At 43.9% G+C, this 20788-nt stretch overlaps 2 protein-coding genes across 4 annotated transcripts in view; one reads left to right on the top strand and one right to left on the bottom strand.

Moving 5' to 3' along the window:
• LOC106605385 (integrin alpha-8) overlaps window positions 1–5919 on the top strand; it is a 54597-nt gene extending 48678 nt beyond the window's left edge. The window contains exons 29-30 of the mRNA XM_045718509.1: window positions 2162–2284; window positions 2385–5919. Coding sequence (XP_045574465.1) covers window positions 2162–2284; window positions 2385–2471 — 210 coding nt within the window. The 3' untranslated portion in view covers window positions 2472–5919. The remainder of the gene's footprint in view (window positions 1–2161; window positions 2285–2384) is intronic.
• A 531-nt stretch (window positions 5920–6450) lies between these two features.
• LOC106605430 (hemojuvelin) lies at window positions 6451–14757 on the bottom strand. 3 transcript variants are annotated; one of them, XM_014201081.2, is made up of 5 exons: window positions 14491–14757; window positions 11229–11374; window positions 10761–10918; window positions 10096–10613; window positions 6451–8007 (listed from the first exon to the last, which is right to left on the bottom strand). In XM_014201081.2, exons 3-5 carry the CDS (start codon window positions 10855–10857, stop codon window positions 7342–7344), a joined length of 1281 nt encoding a protein of 426 aa, XP_014056556.2. In that variant the 5' UTR covers window positions 10858–10918; window positions 11229–11374; window positions 14491–14757; the 3' UTR covers window positions 6451–7341. The 3 variants fall into 3 exon arrangements, with proteins under 3 accessions (XP_014056556.2, XP_014056559.2, XP_014056558.2); XM_014201084.2 differs by having other exon boundaries at window positions 14501–14757; XM_014201083.2 differs by lacking the exon at window positions 14491–14757 and adding an exon at window positions 11733–11870.
• Window positions 14758–20788: the final 6031 nt, after the last annotated feature.

Below are 20788 nucleotides of genomic sequence, written 5' to 3'. Positions count from 1 at the left end.
ACCTCACTACCCTCTGGAGAGCCTTACGGTTGTGGGTGGAGCAGTTGCCATACCAGGCGCTGCTGCGCCCTCTTCACCACACTGTCTGTGTGGGTGGACCATTTCAGTTTGTCCGTGATGTGTACGCCGAGGAACTTAAAACTTTCCACCTTCTCCACTACTGTCCCGTTGATGTGGATAGGGGGCTGCTCCTTCTGCTGTTTCCTGAAGTCCACGATCATCTCCTTTGTTTTGTTGACATTGAGTGTGAGGTTATTTTCCTGACACCACACTCCAATGGCCCTCACCTCCTCCCTGTAGGCCGTCTCGTAGTTGTTGGTAATCAAGCCTACCACTGTAGTGTCGTCTGCAAACTTGATGGTTGAGTTGGAGGCGTGCATGGCCACGCAGTCATGGGTGAACAGGGAGTACAGGAGAGGGCTGAGAACGCACCCTTGTGGGGGCCCAGTGTTGGGGATCAGCGGGGTGGAGATGTTGTTTCCTACCCTCACCACCTGGGGGCGGCCCGTCAGGAAGTCCAGGACCCAGTTGCACAGGGCGGGGTCGAGACCCAGGGTCTCGAGCAAAAGGACGAGTTTGGAGGGTACTATGGTGTTGAAATGCTGAGCTGTAGTTGATGAACAGCATTCTTACATAGGTATTCCTCTTGTCCAGATAGGTTAGGGCAGTGTGATTGCGATTGCGTCGTCTGTGGACCTATTGGGGCGGTAAGCAAATTGGAGTGGGTCTAGGGTGTCAGGTAGGGTGGAGGTGATATGGTCCTTGACTAGTCTCTCAAAGCACTTCATGATGATGGAAGTGAGTGCTACGGGGCGATAGTCATTTAGCTCAGTTACCTTAGCTTTCTTGGGAACAGGAACAATAGTGGCCCTCTTGAAGCATGTGGGGACAGCACACTGGGATAAGGATTGATTGAATATGTCCGTAAACACACCAGCCAGCTGGTCTGCGCATGCTCCAAGAACCTAACCATAGGTGCAAGTGTGAACCATTGATTATCAATGGTTCCTCAAGGATCTCCAGGGTTCTTAGTCACCACTAATTCTAAGAGTGTACCCTGCCCTACCACCTCCAGCCCTTCTGCTTACCCCAACACACCACTTCAATAAGATACCCCTAACACGAACCCTTACCTGTACCCTGCCCTATAGCCTCCAGACCTCCTTCTTACCCCTAACACACCACTTCAATAAGATACCCCTAACACTAACCCTTACCTGTACCCTGCCCTATAGCCTCCAGACCTCCTTCTTACCCCAACACACCACTTCAATAAGATACCCCTAACACTAACCCTTACCTGTACCCTGCCCTATAGCCTCCAGACCTCCTCCTTACCCCAACACACCACTTCAATAAGATACCCCTAACACTAACCCTTACCTGTACCCTGCCCTATAGCCTCCAGACCTCCTTCTTACCCCTAACACTAACCCTTACCTGTACCCTGCCCTATAGCCTCCAGACCTCCTCCTTACCCCAACACACCACTTCAATAAGATACCCCTAACACTAACCCTTACCTGTACCCTGCCCTACCACCTCCAGACCTCCTTCTTACCCCTAACACACCACTTCAATAAGATACCCCTAACACTAACCCTTACCTGTACCCTGCCCTATAGCCTCCAGACCTCCTTCTTACCCCAACACACCACTTCAATAAGATACCCCTAACACTAACCCTTACCTGTACCCTGCCCTATAGCCTCCAGACCTCCTTCTTACCCCTAACACACCACTTCAATAAGATACCCCTAACACTAACCCTTACCTGTACCCTGCCCTATAGCCTCCAGACCTCCTCCTTACCCCAACACACCACTTCAATAAGATACCCCTAACACTAACCCTTACCTGTACCCTGCCCTATAGCCTCCAGACCTCCTTCTTACCCCTAACACTAACCCTTACCTGTACCCTGCCCTATAGCCTCCAGACCTCCTTCTTACCCCAACACACCACTTCAATAAGATACCCCTAACACTAACTCTTACCTGTACCCTGCCCTATAGCCTCCAGACCTCCTTCTTACCCTTAACACACCACTTCAGTAAGATGTGACATCCACCCTAACTAGTACCTACAATAACCCTTACCATGAACCCCATCCAGCCTGCAACTAACTGTGATTGTGTGTGTGTGTGTGTGTGTGTTATAGATGGGTACACTGGTGCTGTGGGGGACTCCTGATGTGGCGTTTGCTGTTCCTCTGTGGGTCATCATCCTGGCCATCCTACTGGGACTGCTGGTCCTGGCCATGCTAACACTGGCCATGTGGAAGGTACACACACACACACACACACACACACACACACACACACACACACACACACACACACACACACAAGGACTTTAGTATAACTTAACCCTCTCTTCCTCAGTGTGGGTTCTTTGACCGGGCACGGCCGCCAGCGGATGACGTGTCAGACCGTGAGCAGCTGACCTCTGACCAATTAGCAGATGCCTAAGAACACCCACTGGCGCCATGGAGACCAGTTCCTGATTCGAAGAGGCTGTTTGGGATGAGTTCCACCTCTTGAGTGTTATTAAACTGAAATAAGATCTGCAGGCAGACTGCAAACTCACAGATCAAAGGTTATTTACCCCTTTTAAAGCTGATCTGTCATCAGTGAGTGGACTGCAAGCTCACAGACCAAAGGCTGAAGTGACATTAAGACTGGTATTCAAACAGCACCAGAGAGACTGGGAACAATGCACACAGACGGAACTACACACATTAACACTATTTAAGCAAACACAACGACTTGGATGTATATGAGGCCTCAACACAATTTTGGACAGTAGAATGGACTCTGGTTCTAACCCTGCTTGTAGTTGAATATGTTTCTATGCACCGCTTGCCTCTGTGGGTTAGACTACTTGGGGATCTGTATGGTTGGATAATTCAGTTAGAGTTAACCAGCCTGGCTTACTACAAGTGGAGTTACCATCTGATGTCAGTGACTTGGTGTCCGCCTGCTTTCACTGTTAAATACATTCCATCATTGATCAATCACACACACATGCACACACGCGAATACACACGCAAACGCACGCATGCACACACACACGCAAACACACACACAGGAGGCTGTATATATCTATGGATGGTGTATGTGCAATATTGGGACATTCTGTGTGATACTGAAGCGTGTTTACACTGGTATTATTTTATTAGAACTTGATGTTCAAATTGTTTGTGTATATTGTTTAGTTAGTATACTATTGTCTATGTGAGTGTTTTTGTTGGTATATTAGTGTGTGTGCCTTCGGAAAGTATTCAGAACCCTTGACTTTTCCCACATTTTGTAACGTTACAGCCTTATCCTAAAATTCATTAAATCGTTATTTTCCCTCATCAATCTACACACAATACCCCATAATGACAAAGCAAGAACAGATTTTTAGAAATGTTTGCACATTTCTTAAAAATCTAAAACATAACTATTACATTTACATACGTATTCAGACCCTTAACTCAGTCTGAGGTCCTAAGCGCTCTGAAGCAGGTTTTCATCAAGGATCTCTCTGTAATTTGCTCTGTTCTTTCCCTCGAATCTGCCAAAGGAGCTTCAGCAAAGTACTGAGTAAAGGGTCTGACTACTTATGTAAATGTGATATTTCCGGTTTCTTTTAAAATAAATGAGCAAAAATGACTAAAGATCTGTTTTTGCTTTGTCATTATGGAGTATTGTGTGTAGATTGATGAGGGGGAAAAAACAATTTAATAAATTTTAGAATAAGGGTGTAAAATAACAAAATGTGGAAATAGTCAAGGGGTCTGAATACTTTCCGAAGGCACTGTAAGTGTTGAAAGAGAGAAGTGTTTATAACGGGTCCAACTGTTTAAAAAAAGAACGTGGGACTGGGCTAAATACAAAAGGAATTGCATTAACATTAGCATTATCCAATGTGAGAGGTTTAGGCCTAGATTCAATCAGACCCATTGTTAATTGGCACTAGCCAACACTGCATAACTAGCCGACAAACCCAGAATGATTCCAATCACATTTAAAAAGGGAAAGTCATTGAGTTACATATCAGAAAACACAACACTAAAGTATATAATATTACTTCAATACAAAGCAAAAATGTAAATGCCTAATAATTTCAGGTGGTTTGGTGATCTTCTTGGCCAATATAGCAGTAACCTCAAAGGCTGGGGGTGGGGCCAGCAGTACTAATAGGATATCATCAGGTCCCAGCTGGAATAAAATTAGTTGGTTGACCCTTGAATGGTCTACTTAATTTTGTCTAATTTTAGGAAAATTAGTTGGGCCAAAGAGAGGCTGAGGGAGGATTGATAGATCCAATAGAATCCTTCTGCGTGCCAACAGGGAGGCAAAGGCAATGGCGTCTAGCTGTCTATTGGTCAGGGAAGGATTGTTTGGTTCTCCAAAAATTGCAATTTCTGCACTAGGCTGCCACTCTATATCAAATGCTTCAGAAAGTGTTTTAAATATAGTGGACCAGTAGTCTGCCAGATGGGGACAAGACCAGAATATGTGAGTCAAATGCGCCAAGGAGCTTTTACACCTGTGACATGTACCATCAATATCTGGGTAGAATTTGGAGAGTCTGGCCTTAGTGGAATGGATACAGTGAAGTACCTTAAACTGTATAAGGCTGAGCCGGGCACAAGAGGAGCTTCCATTTACCCTAAGTAAGGCACTATTCTAGACTTCGTCCGAGGTCTCTCAACCAAGTTCCTTTTCCCACTCAGATCGAATTTTATTAAGTGACGGGTTATCAAGGGACATGATTATCAAAAAAATACCTACATTTGGAAATACCTAAATACACTTGAATGGGGTAATTACATTTGATAGCGAGGTCATCAAAATTGGCAAAGGTGCCATCTATATAAAGGTCTCTAAACTTAGTAAGGCCATTCCTCTGCCACAGACTTCAAGCTGAATCCAGTTTGACTGGAAGGAAGAGGTGATTATTACATATAGGATCTTGAATAGAGAAATCACATAATTTAAAGTGTTGACGGAATTAAGGCCAAATTTTAAGAGTATTGACCACAATTGGATTGGATGTATAGCGCAAAGCTGAAAGAGTAAGATTGGAGATGACTAAAGCTGACAAAGAGGAAGAGAAATAGGAGTTGACTTCTGTTTGACACCAGTCAGTTTCTGGGGTGTGAAGCCAGTAAACAATATTTTGTATATTCGCTGGCCAGTAATAATACATAACGTTAGGAAGAGCTAGTGTGTTCTATCTCTCTGGAGGAATGCTTTACGTATTCTTGGACTCCCACCGCTCCCCCCAAAAAGATATAAGCTTATCCACTAAAGTGAAAAAAGGCTTGGGTAGAAAAATAGCTGATGTTTTGGCAGTGTCGGAGGTGTAACTGCATTGGAGCAGTCAAATCGGTGAGCAGCTGCTCTTGATCACTGTCATGAAGCCACACCGTCCCACTGGCGTTAAAGTTCAAAACGAGAAAGTGTAGGCTATATAGAAATAATGACGCTCAAATTAAAAATCATTCAACTAAATAATGAGGCTTTCTATCAGCCTGTTCGAGGTGAAGATTACATCTCACATTCTAGTGTTCGAACTTGTAAACAAGGCAACATGGGATTTCTCTTAATGCGACGCTGTGCAGCCAATGGTAATGTCCGCTTTAGGTATAATGCTAGGAGCCGCTTGTGGATTTGGCAGCTCTAGCGCAGTTACATCTCCAACACCGCCAAAACAACCACTATGCAGATGTCGGCTAAAGTGGATCTGATTGTATAGAGCCATTAGGGAGTAAGGTTCAAACTTAATTTCAATTTACTTCACTTCTATTAATTCACAGAATGTAAATATGAAGGATTTTTGTCACAAATTTGATTTGTGTCTTGTTTTTGTACTGAAGAATACTGAAAGATTATTGAAATAAAGTGTCCTTAATTTCCAAGTCTACATTTTCTAATATTGTTTACTGTATTAAGGTGTGGTTCCTCGCTGTCTCTTATCACTATATTTTTATTGTGAACAATTGTTTTTTTTGAATCACATCATAACCAATACAATCAATAAAAAAACAATAACATTTCCCCCCCTGTTTGATCAACCCTCACTGCCCCTCCCACCCCAACTATCACTTTCTACATTGACCTATTCCATCAGCGAAGCTAAGGTAGGTCTAGAATGGACTCATTCCAGCTATCGCAGAAGCAACAACAGGAAAGCTGGACAGTACAGCAGAGAAGACATCTGACATCAGAGGGCAGAAGAGAGCTGCGAGTCACAGCGAAGGAGAACTCAACTCACCCAAATGCTATCTCAGTAGCCTCTCCAGAGGAATACTGCAGTTGTATTGAACATTTCAAAGTTCACAAAACCCCAGTTAGGGTTGTTCATAAAAAATACACACTCAGGACATTATACAGACCATTTTCGGGTCTTGGAAAAAAACTAGAAAATGTAATAAAACTCACAAAGGGAAATATATTAGAATCTGTAGGTATAAATATGTTTTATCCTTGTCAGAGATCACATTATTACATAGAAGGCAATTTGAAATATTTTCCATAATTTGGAAAACAATATATTATTGTCATTTACTCCTTGCATGATCTCTATTGTTTTAGAAAGATGGTATGAGTAACTTTGGTGAAGATATATTTTTTACTTTGGCAACTAGGTAAAAATATGAACAGGATGAACAATACATTGTAAACATTGTCTTACAAATACTGACATATGAACCAAACGTACAATCAAAAACAGTCCCTTATGAAATGAATCGAGATCTTATTACAACTCACTGCATACCAAATGTAGACACTCAAAGATGACGTAATAAATTAGTGATAAATTAGTTTCTTTACAAAGGATGAAACCACTGTAGTGTTATATTTACTATAAACAAACCACTAAATTCCCTCCATGATAATATAAACGGAAAATAACAGAAAGTGATACAAAAAAAGTGTTGAAGATGCCATTTACTGTCTGGATTTGTGGAATTATGCAACAGGCCGCAGCATGCCATCCTCTGTGCTGAGATGGATTATACATCTTGTCTTAATACATTTGGCTCAGCATAGTTAAGGGATTAGAATCAACACAACTAGTGTCAGGCTTCAAGAGTTCACTTCTATCCTCACTGAGAGCATTCACCTGTATTTATTCCTATCAACATTGGCTTCTCCTGCTGGAAGAAAACGAATGACGGAAACATTGACCTCTGTAACCAGTCACAATGCCACAGGGTTCCAACCAGTCAAAGGTTATGCCTGTTGTTTATGAAACAAGGCCATCAAGTATGAAGAAAGAGCATCTGCTCGGTCAGAGTCAGTGTGGCTAATGCTATGCCCACAGCTCCTACCAGTCACTAGTTCATAAATACTTCCCCGTCCAAAGAGCCACCAGACGCTCTGATAGGACGGCCACAGCCAGGATCAGAGGCAGACATGGACTACTCCTATCGGCCTTGCCCACCAGTAGCAGATGCACCTTATTGGGGTCTGAGATCATTCCCCGGGCGTCTTCCAGTGCCGCCAAGGCCGCCGTGCTGGAGTTGAGGTCCCCTGTGGCTAGAAGGTCAAACAGGCAGGCCTGGTAGTAGATGTCCCTGGCAGGGAGGAGGGCTGCACAGTGGGCATGGGCTGCAGCAGAGGGCTGGCTGGAGGAAGAGGAAGAAGAGAAGGAAGAGGAAGAAGAGGGGCTGGGTAGCGTCTCTAGGCGCTGTGAAGGTGGGCAGCCATACACACACAGCTGCAGGTCCTGCTCGGGGGTGAATGCTTCAGCAATGGCGCGTGGCGAGCGTACTGACAGTCCCAGGGACCGCCCACTCTGACGCACCACCAGGGTGGTGCCGATGTGGGCGGCACGGATCTCAGCCTGGCGCCCAGGCAGATCAGAATGGACGCTCAGGCTGTGCTGGCCCTGCCTCTCCCCGCTGGTCACTGAGCCGTCCACGAAAGCTGCGGGAACGTTGTCCAGCTCCGCCTGGTAGATCTGCTGCTCGATACACTGGCGCCAGTTCTTAAAGATGATGGTAATCTGATGGAGAGACACCCCTGTTGTTACACACATCCTTCCAATGAGCTAGACGTACGTATGCAACTTTATTTATGTACAGTCATGGCCAGAAGTATTGAGAATGACACAAATATTAATTTCCACAAAGTTTGCTGCTTCAGTGTCTTTAGATATTTTGGTCAGATGTTACTATGGAATACTGAAGTATAATTACAAGCATTTCATAAGTGTCAAAGGCTTTTATTGACAATTACATGAAGTTGATGCAAAGAGTCAATATTTGCAGTGTTGACCCTTCTTTTTCAAGACCTCTGCAATCCGCCCTGGCATGCTGTCAATTAACTTCTGGGCCACATCCTGACTGATGGCAGCCCATTCTTGCATAATCAATGCTTGGAGTCTGTCAGAATTTGTGGGTTTTTGTTCGTCCACCCACCTCTTGAGGATTGACCACAAGTTCTCAATGGGATTAAAGTCTGGGGAGTTTCGTGGCCATGGACCCAAAATATCAATGTTTTGTTCCCCGAGCCACTTAGCTATCACTTTTGCCTTATGGCAAGGTGCTCCATCATACTTGAAAAGGCATTGTTCGTCACCAAACTGTTCCTGGATGGTTGGGAGACGTTGCTCTCTGAGGATGTGTTGGTACCATTCTTTATTCATGGCTGTGTTCTTAGGCAGAATTGTGAGTGAGCCCACTCCCTTGGCTGAGAAGCAACCCCACACATGAATGGTCTCAGGATGCTTTACTGTTGGCATGACACAAGACTGATGGTAGCGCTCACCTTGTCTTCTCTGGACAAGCTTTTTTCCGGATGCCCCAAACAATCAGAGAAAATGACTTTACCCCAGTCCTCAGCAGTCCAATCCCTGTACCTTTTGCAGAATATCAGTCTGTCCCTGATGTTTTTCCCGGAGAGAAGTGGCTTTTGCAGATGCACTCACACCTGCCTGCTGCCATTCCTGAGCAAGCTCTGTACTAGTGGTGGCCCGATCCCGCAGCTGAATCAACTTTAGGAGACGGTCCTGGCGCTTGCTGGACTTTCTTGGGCGCCCTGAACCCTTCTTCACAACAATTGAACCGCTCTCCTTGAAGTTCTTGATGATCCGATAAATGGTTGATTTAGGTGCAATCTTACTGGTAGCAATATCCTTGCCTGTGAAGCCCTTTTTGTGCAAAGCAATGATGACAGCACGTGTTTCCATGCAGGCAACCATGATTGACAGAGGAAGAACAATGATTCCAAACACCACCCTCCTTTTGAAGCTTCCAGTCTGTTATTCAAACTCAATCAGCACGACAGAGTGATCTCCAGCCTTGTCCTCGTCAACACTCACACCTGTGTTAACGAGAGAATCACTGACATGATGTCAGCTGGTCCTTTTGTGGCAGGGCTGAAATGCAGTGGAAATGTTTTTGGGGGATTCAGTTCATTTGCATGGCAAAAGGGGACTTTGCAATTCATCTGATCACTCTTCCTAACATTCTGGAGTATATGCAAATTGCCATCATACAAACTGAGGCATCAGACTTTGTGAAAATTAATATTTGTGTCATTCTCAAAACTTTTGGCCACAGACTGTATAAAGACCTGTCATGCATTGTACATAGTTATATTTTAAGGTCCAATGCAGTCATTTTTATCTCAATAATAAATAATTTCTGGGTAATAATTAAGTACTTACTGTGATTATATTCAATAAAAGTTGTCCCCCAAAGAATTGTAGTTTCTTGGCAAAAAAGCTATTTCTCAAGCAAGAGTGGGGAGGGAAAAACTGAAAACTAGCTATTATTGGCAGAGAGGTTTGGAACTCTCTTTCTTATTGCTGTATTAACTAATTTACTGCCTGGTGATGTCACCGGGTAGGCCAAAACTCCATCCCACTGAAACAGGCAGAAATTTCAGGTGGCCTTTTCAAACAGCTCTTACACTAAAAGGGCATTATCATAATTTCCACAATTTTACAGTGTTATCCAAACCTCAGTGTGGAAAATAGCATTTTTGACTGCACTGGGCCTTTAAGAACGGAACGTAAGTTAAATATTAAAAAATATATATCTTTAATAAATTAGAATTTACTGTATATCATTTTAGAAATGAGGCCTACCGTGGTGAGAGCCGTGGCATATGCCCCTCCTCTCATGGGGGCGCTAGTTGCCTGAACGTATAGATACTCATTATCTATCAGTGGCCAGGCCCCTTGTACAGCGCACGTCTGGAACTCATCACGGAAGGTGCGAACATGGGGATCCCCGAACACCCCACAGTGGAGATAGTCAGGGGTCCGGCCCTCACGCTGGAGGTAGCCCTTCTCGTAGATGCAGGCGTCCCCAGAGATGGGGGCCTGTGGCAGGGGCCGGGGCTGAGCGGTGGGGCCTGTCCTGGGGCAGCTGTGCTGGATGAGGAGGTCCTCGATGCCCTGCACGGCCGAATGGTAGGCCAGGTCGCCCCGGCAGGCACGGGCCATGCGGCGGGTACACATGGCGTAGGAGCGGAGGGCACTGCAGTAGCCCGCATTTCCCCCCTCTCTGCTGCCTCCTCCTCCGCCCCCTCCGCTGCCCCCAAGGTCCAGGGTGACAGCTACAAAGTCGGAGTTGCACCTCAGGATGCGACAGGATGCCCATACTGAGGGAGGAGGGAGAGAGGTGGAAGCTCCAGTTCATATATCACAACTTAAAAATAGTAGGAGCAAAAATATGTCTTTCCATTGAGCATGTAACAGAAATACCACAGTTGCTTGACATTATTGGGAAGTTTGATCATAGAAAGTACCTTGCAGGCAGCACAGGTGAAACAGTAGCAATGCCACTATGATGCTGCGTTTCCATGACAGCTGTGAGTAGTGGCTGCAGAGGGCCAGTGTCCCCATCCCCTTCCAGCCTCAGGCCGAGGGCTGCAGACCAGGCTCAGGCTCAGTACAGGGGCTACAGCTGCAGGCCGGACACAGATAGAGAGAGACATTACACACTGTGGCCTGTAGGGGGAAACCCCACACCACTACCACAGGCACAATCTAGGCTCAACTCCAGTAGACCATTTGTCAAGATAGAGTGCAATTTCTTTTGAATACATTATCAAATGCATATTGTACTATTTTATCATATAACAAGCGGATCACAAGATCTATGTATTTATCATACCTAGTTTGAAAGCAAAACACAATATTTACAGTCAGAGAAACATGTGAAAAATAATACAGAAAGATATAATTGTAAGTAATTAAGTAGATGTAGTTCATACCTTTTGAACAGATGCTAACTACTTTTTAAGACTGTGTGTTGGTGGAAAACGATCTCCCACACTCTTGGAACCCATCAACAGCACTCAGACCGAAGTCAACGCCGTTGTGCTTGGGCATGGACAAGATGAGGGCAATGGAGAGAAAACTGTTGACAAATAAACATTCAAAAATCAGAGAAAAGCAACACCAGCGGCCACCATTTGGTCACATTTAGGAATAGGACCAATAATTTGATCAACAGTCTTAGTTTATGAGGGCAGTCTTATCCACCTGACCACTGGTCAGATCAGATCATGTTCGAAGCTGCCATAATAATAGCCATAATAACAGTCCTATAAACAGCAGTATTTACATTACAGAGCTTAGGTTTCCATACAGTAGATAAACTGCCCAAGTAACCTAACATCTGTGGTAACCATTGGCATAGCAAACAATTATCTGTTAGTGTTGTGAAGCTAGGCTTGAGACAAAATATAGTAAAACAAAGAAAATCTATGGCTTACCATGTGTGCCACAGCACTAAGCATCAAAACCCAATTGTATGTTATATTTCAGTTCTTGGTATAAAGCAAGCATTTACCCGTCAAAGCTATGCTACAACAATGTTGGTCACTTGGTCAATTGGGCATTTTGCAATTTGGACTCTTCTCCCTTTTCTGTTTGCCAGTGGAGAAGAACAAACAAGGGCCAAAGAAAGTGGCTAAAACAAAAAAGCGTATCTTTGTCAAGTCCAATTTAGTAACCAAAAGGATGGCATTATTGTATTTGTGTGTGGAAAGATCTTAGTTTAAGGAAAGGTGTAGGTCTACATTCCGGTAAGAACTTCACAGAGCTTATGTGCATTACATAGTAAAACCTTTGGCAGTACAAGGCATTCCTAAAGCATTGGTGCCATTGGAAGTGTGCCTTTGAAAGCGACATGGCATGGGCTAGATTGAACCATGTATGCAGTGCGTTTGTGTGTGGTCCTCTCTCTCTCTCTCTCTCTCTCTCTCTCTCTCTCTCTCTCTCTCTCTCTCTCTCTCTCTCTCTCTCTCTCTCTGAACCAACACTAAAGTCTGACCTTTATTACAGTTTGGGAGACCTGTGCAGTGCGCCAGGGAGAGGGGGTATGAAGGGGGGGTTACGAGAGCAGCAGGGGCAGAAATAGAGCATGCTAAATATACCAGACTCTCTCTCTCTCCACCCAGCCCTTTTCCTTCATGTGTTCCCCTGGTCTGAAATAGTCAGGGCTACAAGGCAGAGGAGGGAAGGGTAAAGCAGGTGTGCCCAACGGCAGTACCAATACTTAGGGAGGGAGTGGCTATGGCTACTAGCTGTCACAATCAGTCTTCAATGAGACATATCTTCAACTTACATTATCAAATGAATCTTATTTAACTGTATTCCAACTAACAGCAGCAGTGTATAGCACTGCCCCAAACCCAGTCTCTTCACTTGTGTTTTCAACGTTTTTCAATGCCCTAGATTGGTCTCCTTTTGTTGTCCAGTTGGCATTGTGTTCACTAGTGTAGTGGTTGAGGTCTGGAATGTGGGCCAATGGATTCTGATGCAGCTGCACTTTTGGAGTGGGGGTGTATGCCCCCGCCCCCCTTCTTTTTTTGTTGTTGCACTGCTTTGAAAATCCCGGTGACCTCCCTCTGTGCACAGTCCAACAACACTGACAGGGTCCTGTTTGTTCCATCCATGAACAGCAAATAATTACTGTGCATACACACACAGACAGTCGCTTGTGAATTAAACACCAATACGGTACTACCTTTAGGGCAACACTGCACCCGTACCCTTGTTTAACCACAAAACCCTATCTCCCCTTCACACACACACGTTTGTTTTACTATTCTTGTGGGGTTCAAACCTAGCCCTAACCCTTAACCTAACTCTAACCCTAGCCTTAACCCTAAACCTAATCTTAACCCCAAACCCCTAAAACTAAACCTAATCCTAACTCCTAACCCTAAAACCTCATTCTAACTCTAATTTTAACCCTAAACCTAAAATAGCCTTTTTCCTTGTGGGGAATAGCGAAATGTCCCCACTTGTTTGAATTTTCTTTGTTTAGGCTACTATCGTTATGAGGACCTCTGGTCCTCACATGGATAGTAAAACCAAAAACACACATACACAACGTCACCATAGAGGTGGGTTGGTCACATGTGCAACTTAGGGATGTTTTTGCTCACAGCTTGGCCTGGAGTGACATATCCATGTGGTTCTACATGTCAACTCCAGCTCACTTAAAGACCAGTGGTTTTCACTAATTCATTAGATCAAACCCCAACTGGTATTGCACATAAAGACCACAAAAACAGAGCAAGCTGTTGGTTGTTTGGCTCAACCTCACTTGATTTATTGATGAATGAGACTTTAATGTGAATCCAATCTGTTTGTGTCTGCATGGGAAAGGTCAATGCACATCATAGCATCTTTGTATTTGAAATGGTGCAGTTCTCTCTCTCTCCTCTCAAGGTTTCCTTCCACCTGAAGTTTTCCTTCCCACTGTCACATGTCTTAACAGCATTTAGATCAGTGTATTTTGATGGACGCTATCAAAACATTCAAATAACTTTAGACTGATTTACTAATTGTATGATCTATTTTATTGATAATCTATCTATTGTACAAATCTATTGTATATTCTATCTATATCTATCAATATTAATTATTCGTGAAAGCATAGGATTGATTAAAACAATTATTAATAGCTGTACTTCAGGACTATTCAGGGGGTACTATTACATTAATGAATGGCTAATATATGGGTATCATTCTATTGTTGTTGTATAACTGCTGATGTAACCTTAAATTCCACATCCTCCAATGTCACCTAAGTGTCAGTCTACAGTACATGCCATTCTGCTCTATTTCTTGATTTACTCACAATGACAGGGAGTTTGTTCTAATATTAGGCCATGGAGAAAGTATTTAAAGCAACAAGTTCCATTAGGGGACAGAGTGAATTGTTCTATTCTACAATGTTAGAAAAAATATGTTCTAACCAAATAAAATCTTTACAGTTACTTGACCCAATCCATACATTCCTCATAGCTCACAATTAAATAGTAGTATCTACTGGGCACACTGACTAAATCAACATTGTTGCCACGTAATTTTAATTAAATTAGGTTTAACCAACGTGGAATAGACGTTGAATTGACGTCTGTGCCAAGTGGGCAGGTAAATAATAGGCCACATTTCTGAATTGTGTACCACATGATTAATTTAAGAATGAACCAGGCCAAGCACTATTCATATCCTCACCCAATCACACCTCTGCTGAAGCTCCGTATGAGACTGCGTAAATGTCCCCACCTCACTCGTTCCAATAGGAAAAATGCGAAGTAGGTTTTGCCTGCACTGACACCAAACTCCCACACTGTCCAAGTGAGCTGCCGACACTGATGTCCAGTCTCAAACTGGTTTCATTGCTAACCGCTATTTCTTCCTCCCTCGTTGTCGGCTCTCAGATGAGTGAGATATTTGACAGTGTTTCTCCACGAGTGGTATAAATCACTCGCGTCGAACACCTGCTGCTCGCGTAACAACTGTCCACTTGGGCGCACACTCTCCTAGGCACCGGGGGGCTATTTCAAACTATCACAGTGGCTCTGGCAACCTGTTCTATTTGCAACCTGTTGTTGCTAGTGTGTTTTCTTATTTTTATAGTAGGCCATTCTATATTTATTGCCCTCTTGGTTCGCAGGCTATCATAAATCCCCAAGAACGTCGGTTCAAGCAGTTTTGACAGATATCGTAGCCAGTTGAGTAAAAAAAAAGTGTAGACTTTTGTCAATATTGCACTGGCTGGTCTCGGGGCAATTCGTATTATTCTGTGCATAAATCTTTGACACTCCATTTAGTATGATATATTATGCTACGTTATTCATACGAATAATAGGACGGATAGTAGCCTATCATTCCACAGGGCAAAAACTGGTTGACGATGTTTAAAGGTAATTTGTCAAGGTATTGTGACGTGGAATCTATACTGAACAAAAATATGAATGGAACCAGTGGCGGTTCTAGACCATTTCAACTGGGGGGGCCAAGCTGAGGCCAGTTGTACTGTTAGAGGGGCCAGTTACATTAGACGTTATTGTTGTCATATCGTTTTCTTCACTGCATTGCAAGCATTAGCAGGCAAAAGACCATGTTCATAATCATCATCGTTGCCACTGTCTAATAATGGATGTAAAAAAAAGAATGATAGAACAAATGAGTTATGTAAAAATTATTTCATACTCCACATTTAGGGGGGCCACAAGGGGGTCCAAAATTGTTGTCACAGGGGCACTGCCCCCCCCCACCCCCCACCCTCCCAGAACCGCTAGTGAATGGAACATGCAACAATTTCAAAGATTTTACTAAGTTATAGTTCATATAAGGAAATCAGTCAATTGAAATAAGGCCCAAATCTAGGGATTTCCCACTACTGGGAATACAGATATGCATCTGTTGGTCACAGATACCTCAAACAAAAGGTAGGAGTGTATATTAAAAAAAACGATCAGTATCTGGTGTGACCAGCTTTTAGCTCATGCAGCAACACATCTTCATTGCATAGAGTTGATCAGGTTGTTGCAGTCATCATGCCAATTGCACATTCCCTCAAAACTTGAGAAATCTGTGGCATTGTGTTGTGTGACAAAACTGCACAATTTAGAGTGGCCTTTTATTGTCTTCAGCACAAATTGCACCTGTGTAATGATCATGCTGTTTAATCAGTTTCTTGATATGCCACATCTGTCAGGTAGATGGATTATGTTGGCAAAGGAGAAAAATGCTCACTCACAGCAATGTAAATACATTTGTGCCCAACATTTGAGAGAAATAAGCTTTTTGTGCATAATGGAACATTTTTGGGATCTTTTATTTCAGCTCATGAAACATGGGACCAACACTTTACATGTTACGTTTATATTTTTGTTCAGTATACATAGAAAATACATTGGATTTGAAAAAAGTAATCAACTGTTGTTTTTAGAGTGAAATTTAAACAAATTTCAACATTGACAAACCTTGTATAAAATATGTTGAATTTTAAAACAACATCAGATCTTCAACTTTAGATCCATTATCAGAAAGAAGTTATAATTAAAAGAATTCTACAAAAAAATAGACAATATAATAGGTCAAAGGTTTCAACCTTTGATGTAAAGATATTTAGTGATATTGAATTTTGTTGGGTTGTCAACACAACAAAATGTCAACATTTGATGGAGATGTATCTTCTGCTTGGATAATTCAATCTGTGCCACACTTTTGAAATACAATAAATAGCCTATTAACTTCTCAACAAGTTAACAAATAATATTTATTTTTATTTATTTCACCTTTATTTAACCAGGTAGGCAAGTTGAGAACAAGTTCTCATTTACAATTGCGACCTGGCCAAGATAAAGCAAAGCAGTTCGACACATACAACAACACAGAGTTACACATGGAGTAAAACAAACATACAGTCAATAATACAGTAGAAAAATAAGTCTATATACAATGTGAGCAAATTAGGTGAGATAAGGGAGGTAAAGGCAAAAAAGGCCATGGTGGCAAAGTAAATATACTGCTGAAAAATATAAAGGGAACACTTAAACAACACAATGTAACTCCAAGTCAATCACACTTCTGTGAAATCAAACTGTCCACTTAGGAAGCAACACTGATTGACAATACATTTAACATGCAGTTGTGCAAATGGAATAGACAACAGGTGGAAATTATAGGCAATTAGCAAGACACCCCCAATAAAGGAGTGGTTCTGCAGGTGGTGACCAAAGACCACTTCTCAGTTCCTATGCTTCCTGGCTGATGTTTTGGTCACTTTTGAATGCTGGCGGTGCTTTCACTCTAGTGGTAGCATGAGACGGAGTCTACAACCCACACAAGTGGCTCAGGTAGTGCAGTTCATCCAGGATGGCACATCAATGCGAGCTGTGACAAGAAGGTTTGCTGTGTCTGTCAGCGTAGTGTCCAGAGCATGGAGGCGCTACCAGGAGACAGGCCAGTACATCAGGAGACGTGGAGGAGGCCGTAGGAGGGCAACAACCCAGCAGTAGGACCACTACCTCCGCCTTTGTGCAAGGAGGAGCAGGAGGAGCACTGCCAGAGCCCTGCAAAATGACCTCCAGCAGGCCACAAATGTGCATGTGTCTGCTCAAACGGTCAGAAACAGACTCCATGAGGGTGGTATGAGGGCCCGACGTCCACAGGTGGGGGTTGTGCTTACAGCCCAACACCGTGCAGGACGTTTGGCATTTGCCAGAGAACACCAAGATTGGCAAATTCGCCACTGGCGCCCTGTGCTCTTCACAGATGAAAGCAGGTTCACACTGAGCACATGTGACAGACGTGACAGAGTCTGGAGACGCCGTGGAGAATGTTCTGCTGCCTGCAACATCCTCCAGCATGACAGGTTTGGCGGTGGGTCAGTCTTGGTGTGGGGTGGCATTTCTTTGGGGGGCCGCACAGCCCTCCATGTGCTCGCCAGAGGTAGCCTGACTGCCATTAGGTACCAAGATGAGATCCTCAGACCCCTTGTGAGACCATATGCTGGTGCGGTTGGCCCTGGGTTCCTCCTAATGTAAGACAATGCTAGACCTCATGTAGCTGTAGTGTGTCAGCAGTTCCTGCAAGAGGAAGGCATTGATGCTATGGACTGGCCCGCCCGTTCCCCAGACCTGAATCCAATTGAGCACATCTGGGACATCATGTCTCGCTCCATCCACCAACGCCACGTTGCACCACAGACTGTCCAGGAGTTGGCGGATGCTTTAGTCCAGGTCTGGGAGGAGATCCCTCAGGAGACCATCCGCCACCTCATCAGGAGCATGCCCAGGCATTGTAGGGAGGTCATACAGGCACGTGGAGGCCACACACACTACTGAGCCTCATTTTGACTTGTTTTAAGGACATTACATCAAAGTTGGATCAGCCTGTAGTGTGGTTTTCCACTTTAATTTTGAGCGTAACTCCAAATCCAGACCTCCATGGGTTGATAAATTGGATTTCCATTGATTATTTTTGTGTGATTTTGTTGTCAGCACATTCAACTATGTAAAGAAAAAAGTATTTAATAAGATTATTTCATTCATTCAGATCTAGGATGTGTTATTTTAGTGTTCCCTTTATTTTTTTGAGCAGTGTACAATATAGCAAGTAAAACACTGGAATGGTCGATTTGTAGTGGAAGAAAGTGCAAAGTAGAAATAGAAATAATGGGTTGCAAAGGAGCAAAATAAATAAATACAGTAGGGGAAGAGATAGTTGTTTGGGCTAAATTATAGATGGGCTATGTACAGGTGCAGTGATCTGTGAGCTGCTCTGACAGCTTGTGCTTAAAGCTAGTGAGGGAGATAAGTTTTTCCAGTTTCAGAGATTTTTGTAGTTCGTTCCAGTTATTGGCAGCAGAGAACTGAAGGCGAGACGGCCAAAGGAGGAATTGGCTTTGGGGGTGACCAGAGAGATATACCTGCTGGAGCACGTGCTACAGGTGGGTGCTGCTATGGTGACCAGTGAGCTGAGATAAGGGGGGACTTTACCTAGCAGGGTCATGTAGATGACCTGGAACCAGTGGGTTTGGTGACGAGTATGAAGCGAGGGCCAGCCAACGAGAGCATACAGGCCGCAGTGGTGGGTAGTATATGGGGCTTTGGTGACAAAATGGATGGCACTGTGATAGACTGCATCCAGTTTAATGAGTAGGGTATTGGAGGCTGTTTTGTAAATGACATCGCCGAAGTCGAGGATCGGTAGGATGGTCAGTTTTACGAGGGTATGTTTGGCAGCATGAGTGAAGGATGCTTTGTTGCGAAATAGGAAGCCAATTCTAGATTTAACTTTGGATTGGAGATGTTTGATGTGAGTCTGGAAGGAGAGCTTACAGTCTAACCAGACACCTAGGTATTTGTAGTTGTCCACATATTCTAAGTCAGAACCGTCCAGAGTAGTGATGCTGGACGGGCGGGCAGGTGCGGGCAGCGATCGGTTGAAGAGCATGCATTTAGTTTTACTTGTATTTAAGAGCAGTTGGAGGCCCCGGAACGAGAGTTGTATGGCATTGAAGCTCGTCTGGAGGGTTGTTAACACAGTGTCAAAGAAGGGCCAGAAGTATACAGAATGGTGTCGTCTGCGTAGAGGTGGATCAGAGACTCACCAGCAGCAAGAGCGACATCATTGATGTATACAGAGAAAAGAGTTGGCCCAAGAATTGAACCCTGTGGCACCCCCATAGAGACTACCAGAGGCCCGGACAACAGGCCATCCGATTTGACACATTGAACTCTATCAGAGAAGTAGTTGGTGAACCAGTCGAGGCAATCATTTGAGAAACCAAGGCTATCGAGTCTGCCGATGAGGATGTGGTGATTGACAGAGTCGAAATCCTTGGCCAGGTCAATGAATACGGCAGCACAGTATTGTTTCTTATCGATGGCGGTTACGATATCGTTTAGGACCTTGAGCGTGGCTGAGGTGCACCCATGACCAGCTCTGAAACCAGAGAGCATAGCGGAGAAGGTGCGGTGGGATTCGAAATGGTCGGTAATCTGTTTGTTGACTTGGCTTTCAAAGACCTTAGAAAGGCAGGGTAGGATAGATATAGGTCTGTAGCAGTTTGGGTCAAGAGTGTCCCCTCATTTGAAGAGGGGGATGACAGCAGCTGCTTTCCAATTTTTTGGATTGGATTGAATATGTTGGATTAACGTCTCTAACTCAACCAAAAATAAAAGTACAAAAATGGGATGACTCAGATGGAACTAAAATGTATTAAAATGTATTTTAAAAAGATGTTTCAGGCCTTTATGGTAGAGTGGCCAGATGGAAGCCACTCCTCAGTAAAAGGCACATGACAGCCCACTTGGAGTTTGCCAAAAGGAACTTAAAAGACTCTCAGCCCATGAGAAATAAGATTCTCTGGTCTGATGAAACCCTGAGCGCTCAGGGCCTCTTTGACTTGAATGCCAAGCGTTACTTCTGGAGGGAACCTGGCACCATCTCTACGGTGAAGCATGCTGGTGGCAGCATCAGGCTGTGGGGATGTTTTTCAGCGGCAGGGACTGGGAGACGAGTCAGGATCGAGGGAAAGATGAACAGAGCAAAGTACAGAGAGATCCTTGATGAAAACCTGCTCCAGAGTGCTCAGGACCTCAGACTAAGGCAAAGGTTCCAACAGGACAACGACCCTGAGCACACAGCCAAGACAATGCTGGAGTGGCTTCGGGACAAGTCTCTGAATGTCCTTGAGTGGCCCAGCCAGTGCCCGGACTTGAACCCAATCGAACATGTCTGGAGAGACTTGAAAATAGCTGTGCAGCAACACTCCCCATCCAACCTGATAGAGCTTGAGAGGATCTGCAGAGAAGAATGGGAGAAACTTCCCAAATAAATGTGTACCAAGTTTGTAGCGTCATACCCAAAAGAAGGCTGTTGTCGCTGCCAATGGTGCTTTAACAAAGTACAGAGTAAAGGGTCTAAATACTTATGTAAATGTAATAGTTCCGTTTTTTATTAGTAATACATTTGCAAAAATTCTAAAAATCTGTCTTTGCTTTATCATGATGGG

Source organism: Salmo salar, chromosome ssa05 (assembly GCF_905237065.1).
Source record: "Salmo salar chromosome ssa05, Ssal_v3.1, whole genome shotgun sequence".
Classification (NCBI taxonomy): domain Eukaryota; kingdom Metazoa; phylum Chordata; class Actinopteri; order Salmoniformes; family Salmonidae; genus Salmo; species Salmo salar.
The sequence above is the reverse complement of the archived record's forward strand: the minus strand, read 5'-3'. Positions and strand labels throughout refer to the sequence as shown.